This window comes from Pipistrellus hanaki, assembly GCF_964339955.1.
Source record: "Pipistrellus hanaki genome assembly, chromosome: 5".
In the NCBI taxonomy this organism is placed as follows: Eukaryota; Metazoa; Chordata; class Mammalia; order Chiroptera; family Vespertilionidae; genus Pipistrellus; species Pipistrellus hanaki.
The window spans coordinates 73,980,973-73,997,686 of NC_140507.1; the positions used below are offsets into that span (position 1 = coordinate 73,980,973).

The following is a 16,714-nucleotide window of genomic DNA, read 5'->3' on the forward strand; positions in this document are numbered from 1 at the left end:
GGGGGCGTGGCCAGGGCCGGGCGCATGCGCAGTGCGCCACGCGAGCGTTCGGGACCTGGGAGAATACACGTTCAGTAAGGGGGCGCGCCTGGCGCTGGGTCTTGACGCCCCAGTTTACTGCTTGTTTTCCAGGGGATCCCAGTGGTGGGAGAGTGAGCCACCCAGAGCGCCGCGATGGAAATCTTCTTCTAGGTAAATCCTGGGGGAGGGGAATGTGTGTGTCTGCGGACAGGGGCAGGGGGGCTTTCCACACGCACAGGTCAGAGGCCAGAGGGGGTGGCCTGCTAGGGGTTTTTGGCTCCCTGTCACTTCAGGCTTTAGTTTCCCCTTCTAAGGGGCAAGTCCATTGGGCAAATGCTTTCTTGGGGAGGAGTTGGGGTGAGCATGCAGAAATCAGAGGTTAAACATAACTGGCCAAAGGTGGGGGTGTCCGTGGGGGACACAGGTGTTGGCTGGGGGACCCAGCGCGAAGGGACTTGATCTCTCTGGGCCAATAGAATGGGAGCTCCAGGATGGCTACACCTCGATGTCATGAATGGAAGGACCGGGGCCTGGAGTTTCATCGTAAATGGGCTGATCAACCCCACAGGCTGATGTAAGAATCTAGAACGGGCCTCATTCTAGATTCACCTGCTATGAACCTCTCAGAACACCCTGTGGGTTCTGCCTCACCAAAGTCTAGCCCAGACCCACCTGTTCTCATCAGCTTGGCTGTCAGCACCCCAGGCCAGACCATCCTCCTTTTTTTTTCCTGAAAGGCTGGACAGCGTCCTCTCTCTCTGCTTTCCTTCCTTTCATTCTTCTGGAGCTCCAGGCTCTGTTCTGCACACAGCAGCATGCACAGGAATCTTTTAAAAATATAAATTGGGCCGAAACCGGTTTGGCTCAGTGGATAGAGCGTCGGCTTGTGGACTGAAAGGTCCCAGGTTCGATTCCAGTCAAGGGCATGTACCTTGGTTGCGGGCACATCCTCAGTTGGGGGGGACGGGGCGGGCAGAAGGCAGCTGGTCGGTGTTTCCCTCTTATCGATGTTTCTGACTCTCTATCCCTCTCCCTCTCTGTAAAAAAATCAATTTATATATATATATATATATATATATATATATATATATATATATATATATATAAATTGGATCAAGGGCACATCTTTCCGTAATGCTTCCAAAGGGCTTTTGCTGAACTTGGAATTGACTCTAAACGTCTTATTCAGACTTACACAGGCCCCTGTGCTTTGCTCTCAGGCTCCCCCTTACTTATTGCAGTTCAGCCACAGGGGTCTTTCCATCCTTGGAGCACACTAGACTCCTTTCAACCTCAGGATCTTTGATTTTTTTTTTCTCTCTTCTTGGGACTTTGTGTCCTATGACTTGTCTAGGTTTGAATCCCAGTTTCACTCCTTCTCCAGGGGGATCTAAAGGAGGAGGTCGTCTAGCTTGTGAGCTAAGAATACTGTTACATTTCTAATTGTTGGAGAAAGACAGAAGAGTAATATCTTATAACATGTGAAAATTGTATGAAATGTAAATTGGAGTGTCCATAAACAGTTTTATTTTAAAATAGCCATATCCTATATAATAAAAGCCTAATATGCAAATTGTCTCCTCTGGCAGTTGTTCAATCAGGAGTGGGAGTTCGATTGGGAGACTGGGAGTTCAGTAGCTCGCTATGACATGCGCTGACCACCAGGAAGGAAGGCCCTGGCCAGCAGCAGGAAGGCCCAGATTGGCCCTGATCTCAATTCTTTCCTTGACTTTTTATTGGTTTAAAGTTATGTTAAATAGATACTGTATATCACCATTTAAAATAGAAAACTTCCAGCCATGAATAGAGATGACTGTAAAAATAAACAGGGTCCTGGCTGGTGTGGCTTGGTTGAGTGCTGTCCCATGCATGGAAAGGTCACAGGTTGGATTCCCAGTCAGGGCAAATGTCCTGGTTGTGGGCTTGATCCCCAGTACGGGGCTTACAGGAAGTGGCAGATGGATGTTTTCCCTTATTCCTTCCTCTCTTAAAAATAAGTAAATAAATAAATAAAAACATATTTTTAAAATGTTAAAAAAATAAATAGGTAAACAAAATGAGGTTTTAAAATTTTGGGTGGCTACTGTTGCCTGCCAAGGTGCTGAGCCTGCTTTTTCTTTGAGGTAAAGAGATTAGCAAAGTATTAGAGGGGGATTAAAGGCATATTATCACTTACCTGAACTTTCTCCTTGACATGATGGGAAGGCGTGACATACCATCGAAAGTGGGGTAGCTATATAATCCATGTGATTTGGTGTCATTTAATGCCATGTCTACATGTCTCCTAAAGTCATTTCATACTCTACATTCATCCCACACTTTGGGAAACTCCCAGAAACATGTCATCACTTGGTAAATATAATCCAGTTGTGGTTTTCAGTAGGCCAACTGAATTTCCACTGGTTATACAGTTTTCATCGCAGTGTCTGTGGCTGCCAACATCATGCCCCGCAGGCTTTCTTTTGATATCTTTATTTGGTTTCCTTGAAGAAATTAACTTAGTCAATATTTATTTATTAAACAAATATTTGCTCATCACCTTCTCTGGTGGTTTGAAAATATGGCCCCAAATTATTTTACCTTCTTGCCATCAAGCAGTGAAGTCTCTGTCCCCTTCTCTTTCATGGGGATGAGCTTATTACTGGTCCATCAACAGAGTCTAGTAGAAATGACACCAGGGAACTGACAAGGCTAGGACATGACAGCGTGAGGGGCGGGAACTTCCGCCTGCTTTCCAGGAACACTTGCTCTTAAAAGTCTTCAGCCATCACGTAAGCAGTCCAACTGCCCTGAGGCTGCCATGTTGTCAGGAAGCTGAAACACAGAGACCACAACCCCCCTGAGAGAGAACTGCCCGGCCTATGCCTTCCTGCTTCCCACCTACAGAAACCATGAGAAATAAATTAAATGATGGTTGCTGTTATAATCCAGTAAATTTGGGGGATATTTGTTATGCAGCAATATCTATCCACCAGACCTACTATGCATCAGACACTGCTTTACATGTTGGGTTCCAAGATGAATAAGACAGACCTTGCCTTCCCGGAACTTTGCATTCTTCTGTGGGGAGATTGACAATAGGCAGGTAAGCAAAATAATTTGAGATAGTGCCCAGTGCTGCAAAGAAAATAAAACAGCGTATTGTGACAGAGTGACAGAAGGGATACTTTAGTTTGGTTGGTCAGTGAAGTCATCTCTGAGGGGTGCCATTTCAGTGGAAGATCTGTAGGAGAAGCATTCTGGACAGAACAGTGACTGCAAAGGTCTGAGGCAGGAACCAGGATTACACACTGATTGGTGAGCTGGAGGAGCAGTGAGGAGCTCTGTGTGGCCAGAACAGAGTGAGGAAATGCAGTTAGGGAGGAGCGAGAGCGAGGAATTTGGAGTTTTTCCTAATACAAGGCTTGGAAGTGGGAAGTGGAGGGATCCAAACTGTTTACCTTAAGCTGCTAACCAGCCTCTCTGCTGCCTGCTTCCTCCTTAGCTTACTAGGAGACAAGTCCAAGGTTCCCCTGTGCGCGGCTGAGCTCTGAGAACTGTGAACTTCCTTATCCACAGCCAAGATGGAAAACGGCTTTTATAGTTGGGCTCCCGGTAAAAGGCTTCACAACTGTAATTCAGTTCTTGTTTTCCCATCATGGGCAGGGAGCCGGCCCTGTGAAAAAGTATCTGCCGTGTGCCCAGCCCACACTGAGGCCAAGGACCCAGAGATGAATCAGATACAGTTTCCTCCATCAGGGAGCTCAGAGTCAGGTGGGGACAGAGGGGAGGCATCCGGCTGCCGCTCCTGCTCAGCACGGATCCCTGTCTTCCCTCAGTCCTATGAGTTTCTCACAGTAGGATGTCCAATGACACTGACACTGACACAGAGGGCAACCCCTGACCTAAGCTGGGTGCAGCAGTTAAATATGGTACGGAAATACTTACTTTACTCTATTTTATTTATAATTAAAATATTGTTTAACTTTTGCCATGGCAATGTAGCTCAGTTGTTTAGACATTGTCCTGTGCACCAAAAGGTTGCCTGTTCGATTCCCAGTTAGGGCACATGCCCTGGATGGGAGTTTAAGATCCTGGTAGGGAGGGTGCAGGAGGCAGCTGATGGATATTCCGCTCTTTCATCGATGTTTCTCTTTCTCTTTCCCTCTCCCTTCTTTCTCTAAAAATCAATAAAAATATCATTTGAAAGTTTTCACTTTCAAATTAAATTCAGACTTCCCAAAAATGCAGAAATAGTATCGACATTACACATAGCTTTCACCCAGATCCCCCAACATTCACATCTTAGGTAAGTGAAATGACTAAAACCAGGAAGTTAACATTAATGCAATACTGTTCACAATGTACAAACCTTGGTCATATCTCATCCTTTCATCACTAACATTTATTTTTGTTCCAGGATCCAGTCCATATCCCTCCATAAATGACATCCATGTTGATATTGTTTCTCCATAGTCCTTCAGTAGGGATTAATTCCTCAGCCTTATTTTTCCTTAACCATGACATTGGTACAAGTACTGTCCTATTTTTTATAGAATGGCCTTAATTTGTTTTTAATATTTCTCTTGATTAAATTCTGGTGATGCATTTTGGGCGGGAATAATGTGGGAGTGATTGTTGTGTTCTCAGGGCGTCCTATTAGGAGGCACTTGATGTAGATTTGTGTCTTCACTGATAACTTAGATCACTTGGTCTAGACCAGTGTTTCCCAAACTTCTCTCATGATGAGAATCACCTGGTGGAGTTGTTAAAATACAGATTCCTGAATCCCAACTAAGAAGCTAAGTTAAGTATACAATTTTACCTATATGTTCCAAAAAATTCTAGTTTAGCACATCTGTGTTAGAGCACTAGTTAAGTATACAATTTTACCTATATGTTCCCAAAAATTCTAGTTTAGCACTTCTTAGTTGGGATTCAGGAATCTGTGTTTTAACAACTCCACCAGGTGATTCTCATCATGAGAGAAGGTTGGGAAACACTGGTCTAGACGGTATCTGCTAGGATGATACTTTCCCCCTTGTAATTATTTAATATCTAGCAGGGATATTTGAGGAATTATTTGAGGAAAAGGAGAGGCCGAGGGAGGAAAGAGCTTGTGGCAGTATTGCAATTTAGTAAACAAAGCCCCATTCAAGGCAAAATCTGAGCTAGCAGTGTCTGTGGATCAGAAGGAAAAGGCTGTGTCTCACAGTGACCACTAGGGGGTGGCAGAAGATTGGGATTACAGTGGTGCCTCGCATAAAGAACGCCTCGCACAGCGAACGCTGCACACAACGAACTTCATTTCATGATTCATACAATGAACTTCGTTTCACACAACTAAGTCGCCCGAGCTTCCACGACCGCTTTGCCCGAGCTTCCACGACTGCTTGTGCCTTCGTGGACCCAGGAAGAAGCAGTAGTTGATGACACAGAGGTGGTGAAGGACATCATCACAGTGGCCCAAAGGTTGGAATTAGAGGTAGAGGAAGAGGATGTAGAGGAGCTTATTGAGGAACACGAAGAAGAGCTGACAACTGAAGAGCTCCAAGCACTTCTGGTCCAGCAACAGGACAATGCTCAAAGGGAAGCGTCATCTGATAACGAGGAGCAACAATCAAACAATCAACCAATCCCAACTGCTGACATCAAGAACATCCTGGTCAAATGGAAAGCAGTTCAGGAGTTTACCAATGCCCACTATCCGGATTCAGCTGAAGCAAACAGGATCAACGATCTTTACTCCGATACTCTTGTCCGTTATTTCCGGCAGATGTTGGAGAAAAGAGAAAAACAAACGACTTTGGACAGGTTTTTCATGAAACCATCGGCCAAAAAGCAGAAAATGGATGAAGATGTGCAAGATTCGGTAGACTCTACTTAGTCTGTCTTAAAATTAAAAAAATGTGTGTTTTTTTTTTAAAAATTATGTTTTTAGATGTATCTAAATAAAAATAATAACAAAAAATTTATCTTTTTTTATGTCATCTTAGCATATTTTATGCTACAGAACGAATTATTTTTTTTAACATGTATTGTTATGGGAAAACGCGTTTCACATAACGAACTTTTCGCATAACAAACTTGCTCCTGGAACGAATTAAGTTCGTTGTGTGAGGCACCACTGTAATTAAAAATGACCCCAGGAAAAAAGCAATTCCTTCTTTATTTTATTTTTAAAATATATTTTTATTGATTTCAAAGAGGAAGGGAGAGGGAGAGACTGAAACATCAATAATGAGAAAGAATCATTGATCAGCTGCCTCCTGCACGCTCTCTACTGGGTATGGAGACTGCAACCCAGGCATATGCCCTGGGAATCAAACCATGACCTCTTGGTTCATAGGTCAGTGCTCAATCACTGAGCAAGGCTGGCTGCGCTTTCCCTTTTTTTAAAAAAAAAATACTTTAAAAATTGATTTTAGAGAGAGGAAGGAAGAGAGCAAGAGCAAGAAAGAGGAACACTGATTTGTTGTTCCACTTATTTATGCATTCCTGGGTTGATTCTGTATGTGCCCTGACTAGGAATGACACCTTAGTAACCTTGATGCATTGCATTGGGACAACAATCTAACCAACTGAGCTACCCGGCCTTTCTAAGTAAACTTGTGGGGACTCAAGGCTCTGCACCTGTTGGGGTCTAACATCACTTGGGAACCAGGTCAGTAGGCGCTGGCAGCACCAGCAGAGGTAGAGCATGTTTTGGTTGCACTGTGCCTGGCTGCTCTGAGGCTTATGCTGTCGTCAGTACACATATGCCACCTCAGAAACAGGGGCTCCAGATCCTGGAGGGCTTCAGAGGTCTGAGATCCCTACTGAACCTACCTGCAAAACTCATAGGGGCACTGGCTGGGTGGCTTAGTTGGTTGTAGGTTCGATTCCCAGTCAGGGCACATACCTAAGCTGTCGGTTTGGTCACTGGTGGGAGGTAACCCATCCATGTTTTTCTCTAACTTCCTTTCTCTCTAAAATCAATGAAAACAACAACAAATATCCTAGAATGAGGATTTAAAAAGCACACCAAAAAACTCATGGGTACTAAGGTGTCTTGCTTTGGAGACTGGTTGCAAACCCCATAAACCAACTCTGGCCAAATGTAAACAAAGGGGGAATTTGCTTGAAAGTTAAGAGGATGCTGATAAGATCAAAGAGGAGAAAACACTGGGCAGTTACAGCAGGTCTTGGGTTGGGAATGGTTTAGCTGTATTGGAGGGGCACCTCCTGAGGATGACCCAAATTCAGTTGCTTTCAGTCTTAGTCATCCAACTCCCTGGTCAAAATCCAAGCAGAAAGTGTCGCATGGGCCCAGCACCACAAGGCATTTATCAATCTCTGCTCAGCCTAGGGTCCCTCCTCTATCCAGTTCAAGCCTCTATCCGATGTTGATTGAGTGCCTCTAGGTGCCCAGCTGCTGGTGAGATGCCATTTGAGATATCTTGATGCCAGTGGGGGCATCCAGTGGGCAGTTGTATATATGGGGGCTAAGGGAGGGGACTTCTCAATCCATTTTGTAGTTATGGCCCTCTCACTTATGGGCCACCAGCCTGAAATGAAACCCCAAGTCCCTGCCACGATAGGCAGCCTTCCTTATCTCCCCCCATTTACCCTTCCTGTCCCATCAGTCACCGGTGCCAGCCACAGTGGCCTCCTTGCTGCTCTCCACACGCGACAAGCCTGTTCCCAGGCTGTGAGAGAACCCACATAGAAATGGTGTTTAAAACTATGGGAGAAAGGTCATCCCCAAAGAAGGTGAAACAGAGGCTGGACAGCAAAACCCAGCAATTGTCCATCATAGAGGATTCTAAAAGGGACCCATGACCTCAAAATAGGGTGAGAACTACTCTCCAGCATTGTGCCTTTGGATACATATGAATATTCAATACATTTTAGTCCAATTACATACATACATACAGTACTAGAGGCCCGGTGTACGAGATTCATGCACTGGGGTGGAGATGGTGTCCCTCAGCCTGGTCTATGCCCTCTTGCAGTCCGGGACCCCTCGGAGGGATGTCTGTCTGCCAGCTTGGGTTTGTTCTCTCTGGGGATCGGGCCTAAGCCAGTAGGTGGACATCCTTTTCACAGTCTGGGACCCCTCGCTCCTTACCACCCACCTGCAGCCAAGACAGGAAAGGCTCCTGCCACCACCGCTGGGCTTGTCAGCCGTGAGCCTGGCTTCTGACTGAGCGGCGCTTCCCCTCGAGGTCAGTGCACGTCATAGGGACCGTCTTCCACCGTTTGGTCTACTTGCATATTACACTTTTATTATATAGGATATCTATCTATCTATCTATCTATCTATCTATCTATCTGGTCTACTTGCATATTACACTTTTATTATATAGGATATCTATCTATCTATCTATCTATCTATCTATCTATCTATCTATCTATCTATCTGTCTATCTATCTATCATCTATCTATATCTAAAAGCTTAAGTGATGCTATAACGCACACTGACCACCAGGGGCAGATGCTCAACACAGGAGCTGACCCCTGGTGGTCAGTGCGGTCCCACATCCAACCTCCTGGGTCAGCCAGCACTAATCGCCCCATCACTGGCCAGGCTGAGGGACCCCACCTGTGCATGAATTTGTGCATTAGGCTATATATATATATATATATATATATATATATATATATATACACACACACACATATATATGTATGTATCTATATATATATATAGAATATCAGTTATGGGCCACCAATGCGCACGCGTGTGCGTGCGTGTGTATACACTGAAATTAAGATTTTATAAAGCGCTGAAACCGGTTTGGCTCAGTGGATAGAGCGTTGGCCTGAGGACCGAAAGGTCCCAGGTTTGATTCCGGTCAAGGGCATGTACCTTGGTTGTGGGCACATCCGCAGAGGGGGTGTGCAGGAGGCAGCTGATCGATTTCTCTCTCTCCTCAGCAGCTGATCGATGTTTCTCTCTCCTCGATGTTTCTAACTCTCTATCCCTCTCCCTTCCTCTCTGTAAAAAAATCAATAAAATATATTTTAAAATATTTTATAAAGCCATGCTTATTTTTATTACGTTGACACTCCTGATCTTTTCTATCTTAGTCCATTAAAAAGAAAACTAAACTGATCCTAAGTCACAAACATGATTTTATAACCCACTCGGCCTCCTTTGGGCAATGGCTCTAGCAGGCCTCTTGGTCCCCTTCCTCCCTTCCCCTACCCGCTTCAGTTCAGCCCCTAGAGCACATGTGTCAAACACAAGGCCCGCGGGCCAAATCCAGCCCGCCAGGCCTTGCAATGTGGCCCGCACCGCGCTGTCATCACTGCACTCCGCTGTCAGTTTATGACATTGTCAGTTTATGACTGTTCAGTAAACCATTCGGCCCGCGATTTAGGCTGGATTTTAGATTTTGGCCCCTTCTCTGATTGAGTTCGACACCCCTACCCTAGAGCCTCCCTTGTAGACTTTAACAAGGACCTAGTTGACTTCCTTGCTTCCAGTTTCTTCCTGTTTAATCCATCCTTCCAGAATCAGTCCACCTTTAATAATTCTGATGGTGTCCTCCCTAGTTTCTCTTTACTTTGTCCATTCCTCATCATTCCTCCCATGTTCTCTCCTCCTTTCCTCTCCCTTCCCATGATCCCCAGGAATAGTACCTTCTCCCAGAAGCCGCCTTCTTCCATTAATTCACTCACTCATTCACTAAATGTTTGCTGAGCATACACTGTGCTAGAATTGGGAAATGGTCTTGAGCAAAGCAGATCAGTTAACACCTGCAGTGGGGTGTGTAGGGGCATCCATGGGTCCCCCTGCACTCCCTTTTCTGTAGCTTATGGAATTCTGATGGGACCATTAAAGCTGTAATGATCACCAGGGACCCGGGCTCCTTCTGTCACACTGTTTTGCCATCCTTATTATATAACATCCACCTCAAGATCTAAAATGGCTGTTGGTGCTCCAGCCATCATGTCTGCATTCCAGCTAGCAGCTTCGATTTTCCCATGTGCACAATCGGGCAATACCTACCTTGGGAGATCGTCAAAAAGAGGAGACCAGACTAAAGTGTCTCTTGTGGTAGGATGGGTTCCCTCTACTGTGCAATGCCTGCTTCCCAGAGCCCTTACCCAGTGGGCTCTCCGAGGAACTTGACAGCCTGTGGGCCTTCAGCAGGCTCCCTTGCTCATCTCTCTGACTCCTGGGGCAATGATCATGTAGGCACCCATGTTCAATCCCTCACCAGCCACTCAGACCCCAAGGGCAGGGCCTGATTCTCCTTCTCCAGGGACCCTGCCACCCCAACACCCAGCCTGTTTCTCTGAAGGGGAAAGCTGGGGGTGGGTGGGGAGGGCTGCTGTTTGGTGCAAGAGCTGTGCTGCTAAGTAGCTGAAATTGTGAATCACCAGAGGGTAGGGGCGAGTCTGGTTCATGAGCCTCGCAGGGAATCAGCAGAGTCGGGGCCTGAAGAGGAGGGATCAGCTATGGAAGTTGTGGAGCCCTTTCAGTGAAAATGAAAACGTAGGCCCTTTGTTCCAAAATTTAGAATTAAGATAGTGACAGAAGAGCATTAAGCCAAGCACAGACCCTGGAGTCCCAGCCCAATTAAGTTATGGACAATTTTAGTGTCACCTGGAGGCTCCATCATAGAGGATTCTAGAAGGGACCCATGACCCAGGGCCACTTCCTGGGACAGAGAAGCCTGCTCTGGGGCCTAAGGCCGAGCATCCCTGGGGGCATGTGGGATACTGGCCTGGCAGTGAGAAGCTGCTTTTAGGGGAGGCTTATCAGGAATGGCATCACTGTCCTCTGCAGAATTTCTTCAAGGTCCCGTGTCACACCCCTGGGAAGGGGTGGTCACAATATGGATTCCCAGATCCATCCCAATCCCAAGAGGCAGGCTTTCTTCGCCTGGGGCCCAGGGATTGGTGATTTTGGAACAAGCTCTAGCACTGGTTCTTAGGAGATTCTGGAGTCCCCCTTCCCCCCATATTCTACAGAATAAACCTTGAGAACAACTAGTGGGCTGCTTCAGTGGCTGGAGTGTGGATTTATTCTGAAATATTTGAATAAATTTACTCTGTTTACAAATGGCCTCGACCATCCTGTGCTAGGAATTGTTTCTTGCCACCTCTGGCCCCGGACTGGCCGTGCTAAGTGAAGCTTGGAGAACATGCTCCTGCTCCAGCTGCTGTTCCGAGCAGGCCAGGGCAGGCCGGGAGGGAGCATCTACTCTCCATGGAGCAGCACTGGGTTGTGGTGGGGCTGGAGTGTGGATTGTGACCCCCAAATGGGTATGCTTAATGTGTTTAGTGCAATGAAAAACAAGAACGGGCTTGGAAGACTTGTGTCTTTACTGTCATTTGTAGTCCTTGTGAAATCCTGCAAAGGACACAGCAGAGCCTAAGGCAGAACCCAGCTGGAAAGAGGCATCACAGTGCACGCACCGTGAGCTTCCGTGCCTTCCAGCAGAGGAGGTGTGTATTTAAAGACATTCTTTCTGTCTGATTTCATCTAAATCTTGAACACTAAGACCAGACCAGCATTGTGGTCATCATGGACTTGGGGTTTCTACAGTCAGCGAGTATTTTTCTTGCCACTTCCTCCCCCACCACCACCCCGCACACCTGGTGAGGGCCGAGGTGGGCCCAGCGCTCCTGCTTGACGTGAATGAGATAAAATATTGGGGACCAAATATACCGCAATATACATTATTAAGAAATGTTCTAATAACAATTGGAGCACAAAACTATTGGTATAAAGATATTTCCAGAGAGAGAAACTATTGCATTGCATTAGATGGCACTTCCTAGACTAAAGGTTTGTCTTTCTTCTTTGCAGTTGTTTTTGGGACAGGACTCACACGGAGCAACCAAGTGCGTGTTTGCTGTTGGGACACAGATTGGGAGTTTAAAGTTCAGGGCTGTCCAAGTCCTTGGGATCTGTTTGTCCCCAGAGAAGATCTCAACTTCAAACAGTTCAAGATGGGACCTGCCCAGGGTCACTGTTCTCCAGGATCACCAATGCTAAGGCAGGCATTCTATAAGAGTCTGTGGACCACACTGCAGGCATGGCTATTTGTGCAGATTTGGCGGGATGGCGGGCTTCTGAATGCACCACTGGGACACTGTCTCCCTTGGCCCCCTTGGATCAGGTGCATTGCAGACTCAGTGGTTGGCTTCATGTCGGTGTAACCTTGGACAGAACCACAGTCCTTCCTGGTGCTGGTAATCCTGGTGTAAATTCTTAGACCCAGCAGGCCTATTTCTGTGACTTGTTCTTTGAGCCACATGGGCCCATGGTCTACCTGCCACCTAGGGACATGCTGTGTGGATCTTTGGAGTCTAGAAGTGGGGCCCCTGGGACCTCCCTGCTTCAGCACAGGACAGGAGGCCGAGGACAGCCTGTCTACGAGAGGCCATGGGGTGCAGTACGGACACACGCCTTTCCATCACAGGGGCACCAGAGCAGGGTCTCCATGGGTGAGGTCAGCGTGGGACTGACCAACAGCTGTGAGACACCTTTCCTTCCTGGGATCGGCCTGGGTTTTAAAAATCATGGTGAAAACTGGACTGAGCTGAACGGAGAAGCCCAACGCAGAGGTGCTGACCTGCCCAGCTCGGTCTTTCCAGCTCGGCGGGGTGTGGAAGTGGCCTGCAGGTCACAGCCCAGCAGACGGGAGGACGAAGACAGTCAGGAGGAAAAGATGGTCCGGGTGGCCCCCGGGAGCCACTCAGGTTCTCAGAACCAGGTGTGACCTCCGGCCGTGGTGAACATGTTTTCTTGGGGAGGAAGAGCATGTCCTTTCAGGGTGCACATGCCCTGGGATCCTGTGAGTCAGAGTCAAGGTCACTTCATGTAAGAGGCACGATTGTTGTGGAGCTCGAGGAGGCCAGGCAGGCCTGGGGAAGGGCCTCCGTGCTACACACCCTACAGGGAGTGGTTTGGGTCGCTGCGCTCCCGTTTCACCAGGGGCTCACCCAAGCTGCGGGCATCCGCATCGGCCTCACTGCTCCGGTCCTCACTGATGTCATCTGTGGGGTCAGTGTTGGGGGGAAAGGGGTGAGTCGGGGGTGATGGGAGGGAGAGAGAAGCACATCCTCAGAGGCGCCCAGGCATGAACAGACCTCAGCTCTGGTCTGGTTAACCTGGTCCTTTCTGGCCTTCTCATCGGTGACTTCTCTTGACCAATGCTCATTTGCCTGGGTCACACTCCTGGCAGGTTTTCTCTTGGTGCTTGGTCCTCCCACCCCTTTGGGGGCAGGGAGTAGGTCAGAGCTGGGGGCCTTTCTGCCCACTACCCCTTCAAATCCTCCTCCCACCTCATTCCTAGCTGTGGCCCTGGTGTGGGTGCCCATGAAGTGCCACAGTCAAGCAGGAGAGGACAGGGCTACTCGGAGGCATCACTGGGACACCTACTGCTGCCTGGGTATCATCCTCTGTCTGGGTGCCAGCTCCTGAGGCCCTCAACCCACCCTGATTTCCCACCAGGCCATTCGCAGGAGGAAGCCTCATGGGAAAGCTACGGACACACCCACCTTTGTCCAGCAGTGTCAGTGACAGGGAGGCGAGGTCGTTGAACTGAAAGAGAGAAGACCAGAGTCAGGGCCCTCTGCGGCGTGGGTCCTCGTGAATGTCAGCAGTGTCACCCACCCACAGTTAAAACGGGCTTTTGCTTTGTGAGAGGTTCTTACGTAAGAAGTAGCTATGATGCTATGTGTCCCCTCTGCCACTTTCTGGGCTGCATCTGGGAGCTGCTAGAGGGTTGAGGGGGTGCTGACTGCTCAGGCCAGCAAGGAGACAGGGGCTGTGTAGCCAAAAGGTGGAAACAACCCAAATGCCCATCAATAGATGAATGGACAAACAAAATGCTGACCATCCATCCACACAGTGGAAAGAGCAAAGCCACTAAAAAGAGCAAAGCACTGACACCTACAACATGGGTAAACCTTGAAAATATGATGCTCAGTGTGAGAAGCCAGACACCTAAGGCCACACAGTGTGTGATTCCATGTGAAATGTCCAGGACAGGAAATCCAGAGACAGATTTATGGTTGCCAGGGGCTGGGGAGGAGGCTTCTCTGGGTGATGGACTATTCTGGAATTAGATAGAGGTACTAAATGTCACTGAATTGTTCACTTCAAAATGGTTAAAATAGTAAATTCTATGTTATATGTATTTTACCTCAGTGTTTGAGGCCTCATTCAGAGGCAGGGTATCTGCCCAGAGTAAGAATAAAGAGTAGGCCAAGGAGACAGGATCTGAACCCAGGCCTGCAGCTCCACCATGAGAGCTCTTGCCTGCCCACTGTCCACTGTGTCATGCTCAGCAGACTCCCTCACCCCTGCAGGCTTCTCTGGCCCTCACCTCTCCCATCACGGCAATGGGAGTCTCCCCGGTTGCCTTGGCGACACGGTGCTCCACCAGATAGAACATGTACTCGTCATACAGCAGGCGGATCAGGTGGAAGGAGCCGAAGCTGGCAGCACTGCGCAGGGTGAGGTCTCGGATCACCATGGAGCTGGGGACGGGCAGACAGAGGCTAGGCACCTTTCGGGAGCACGGAGCCCCACCAGGCAGGCGAACCAGGCTTTTCTTCAGCTCTGAGGTCATCTGGGGACCTCTTAGACCTACAAGGGGCATGCCAGTTGCCAGACCACCCCCATGTCCCAGTGTGACTCAGGTGGGGACAGGCAGATGGGAGGTGAGCAGGAGCCGTGGCTCTAAGAAGGGGCCACTGAGAACATAAAGGTGACAGTCTCTGGCATAAGCCTTAGAGACCACCTTTGGTAAGGAGTCTTTTCAGTGCCTTAATGGCTCCCCAACAGCAGGCCACCTTTCCCATCCTCCCCTGGATCCTTCCCTCCTCAGTCTGTGGTTTAGGTACCTAAAAACAAGACAGAATTTCAGGGTGTCTTTGCCTCTGGGATTAGCAAACTAAAGCCCAATCCAGACCAAACCTAGCTTACCAACCTGTTTTTATACAACCTGAGCACTAAGAATAGCTTTTACATTTTAAATGGTTGGGGGGAAAGTCAAAAGAAGAATTATTTGTGACCCATGAAAAGTATCTGAAATTCACGTTTCAGTGTTTATAAATGAAGATTTATTGGCACACAGCCATGCCTATTTGTTTACATGTGTGTGCCATGTGCCAATAAAACTATTGTTCAAAAATACTTAGTATTGGATTCTTTTTAAAAAATAAAAAGTGACCCCTAATCTCAAGTAACATGGCACCCAACAAGAAACCCGGGTCTGCAACACATCTGCCATGTAGTCACAAACACTCAAATGCCCGTTTCAGAGCTCATCTACTCTCTGTTAAGTCTAATCACTATTGTAAGCAATAAAGTAAACAGGCAGGGGCAAGACAGGAAGGGAAAAACAATGAAAATACAGACTATTACAGTAATTAAATGAGGGGTTATCACACTTGGGTGCTCTGATGCCTTGAGCCTAGTAAGCAAACCAAAATCTAAGCCATGTCAATGTCCGAGAGTGAAACTTAAAACAAGGAATCACAACTAGTTCCCAAATAAGGCAGCTGCTGGAACTGTAGCCAATCAAATCATGACCCTGCTTGCTTCTCCATAACACCTCATCCTTGTCCTTGGCGCCTGACACTTTGGGTTTCACGCTGACCAATTCGAATTGTATTTGCTCAAATGTTTGGAAATTCTAATGTGTCTCACTTTAAATTTTAATATGCTGATTAAAAGATAAAATGTCCATAGAGCTGCCCTCCGGTGGTCAGTGGGCTCCCAAAGCAGGAGCACCACTCAGCCAGAAGCTGGGCTCATGGCTGGTAAGCGCAGTGGCGGACAGTCAGGCGGTAAGGAGCGAGGGGTCCCAGACTCCGAGAGGGTACAGGCCAGGCTGAGTGTTTCTGCATGATTTTCTTGCACTGGGCCTCTAGTTAATATATAATTATTTCTATATTCATACAATTATGTTTAACTATAATGTATTTACATATATAATTTAAAATATACCCTTGCCCAGTACCATTCTGCAGGGACACATGGACTGCAGGGGAACTGATGCCGGTTTCTGCCTCCTGCTTGTATTTGGCAGTGTGTGTGGGACTAAAAGCCTGATGGTTGCTTTCGGTCTGACTCACTGACCTAACTGACCACCTTACACCACCTCCCAAACTCTTGCCCTCACTCATTGATCTGCCATCGTCTGCTCTCCTGTTCTCGTTCTGGGGATTTATGCCTTTTTACCACTTCCTTTACTGCCAGTTTGTGGGGTTTTGCTGGGGAGCAGAAATAAACACATGGACTCAAGCTGCTATGTTTCTCCAGAAGGATCGATGAGGATTTCTGTCTGTGGAAACCTGCCACCTACTCTTAGGTCACAAGGGGCCTCTGGCCTGACCCTAGGATCCAGTCCGCCAGATGAGGCCTATAGGTTTGGGCTTTTGGCCACTGAAGACGGGACAACCTCTGGAGCCCTCCACCCCTGCCCTCCCAGAGTTCTCGGGGAGTTCAAGGGGCACTTACCTATAAAAGGACCATTTCAGCAGGAACTGTCGGGCGGCCTTGGGGAAGCTGGGGCTGCCCGCATGCTGCTTCAGGACCTGCGTGACCACGTTGTCGAGCCAGCTGGCCCACTGGTCCAGGGAGCTCTGCTGCTGCAGGGTCAGCTTGAAGTCCTGCTCCAGCCGCTGCACCACGCTCTCCTTGCACTGGCACACCCATGAGGCTTGCTCCTGCAGGTGCAAGGGCAGAGGGGCAGAACA

The 16,714-nt window shown here is 47.8% G+C and overlaps 1 protein-coding gene and 1 long non-coding RNA gene across 8 annotated transcripts in view; one reads left to right on the top strand and one right to left on the bottom strand.

Annotated features, from left to right (window-relative positions):
• The first annotated feature begins 15 nt into the window (after window positions 1-15).
• LOC311623501 lies at window positions 16-11,922 on the top strand. The gene is made up of 3 exons (XR_014795156.1): window positions 16-192; window positions 11,336-11,443; window positions 11,808-11,922. It is a non-coding gene; the product is annotated as an uncharacterized lncRNA (long non-coding RNA).
• Window positions 11,923-12,861: 939 nt separating this feature from the next.
• Window positions 12,862-16,714, bottom strand: part of RFX2 (regulatory factor X2) — an 87,081-nt gene continuing 83,228 nt past the window's right edge. For 5 of the 7 annotated variants that reach the window (XM_084885515.1, XM_084885514.1, XM_084885511.1 and 2 more), the window contains 3 exons: window positions 16,476-16,684; window positions 14,335-14,488; window positions 13,017-13,547 (listed from right to left, as the gene is read on the bottom strand). In XM_084885515.1, the coding sequence (XP_084741641.1) occupies window positions 13,296-13,547; window positions 14,335-14,488; window positions 16,476-16,684 (615 nt within the window). In that variant the 3' untranslated portion in view covers window positions 13,017-13,295. The other 2 variants (XM_084885513.1, XM_084885512.1) reach the window with 1 other exon arrangement.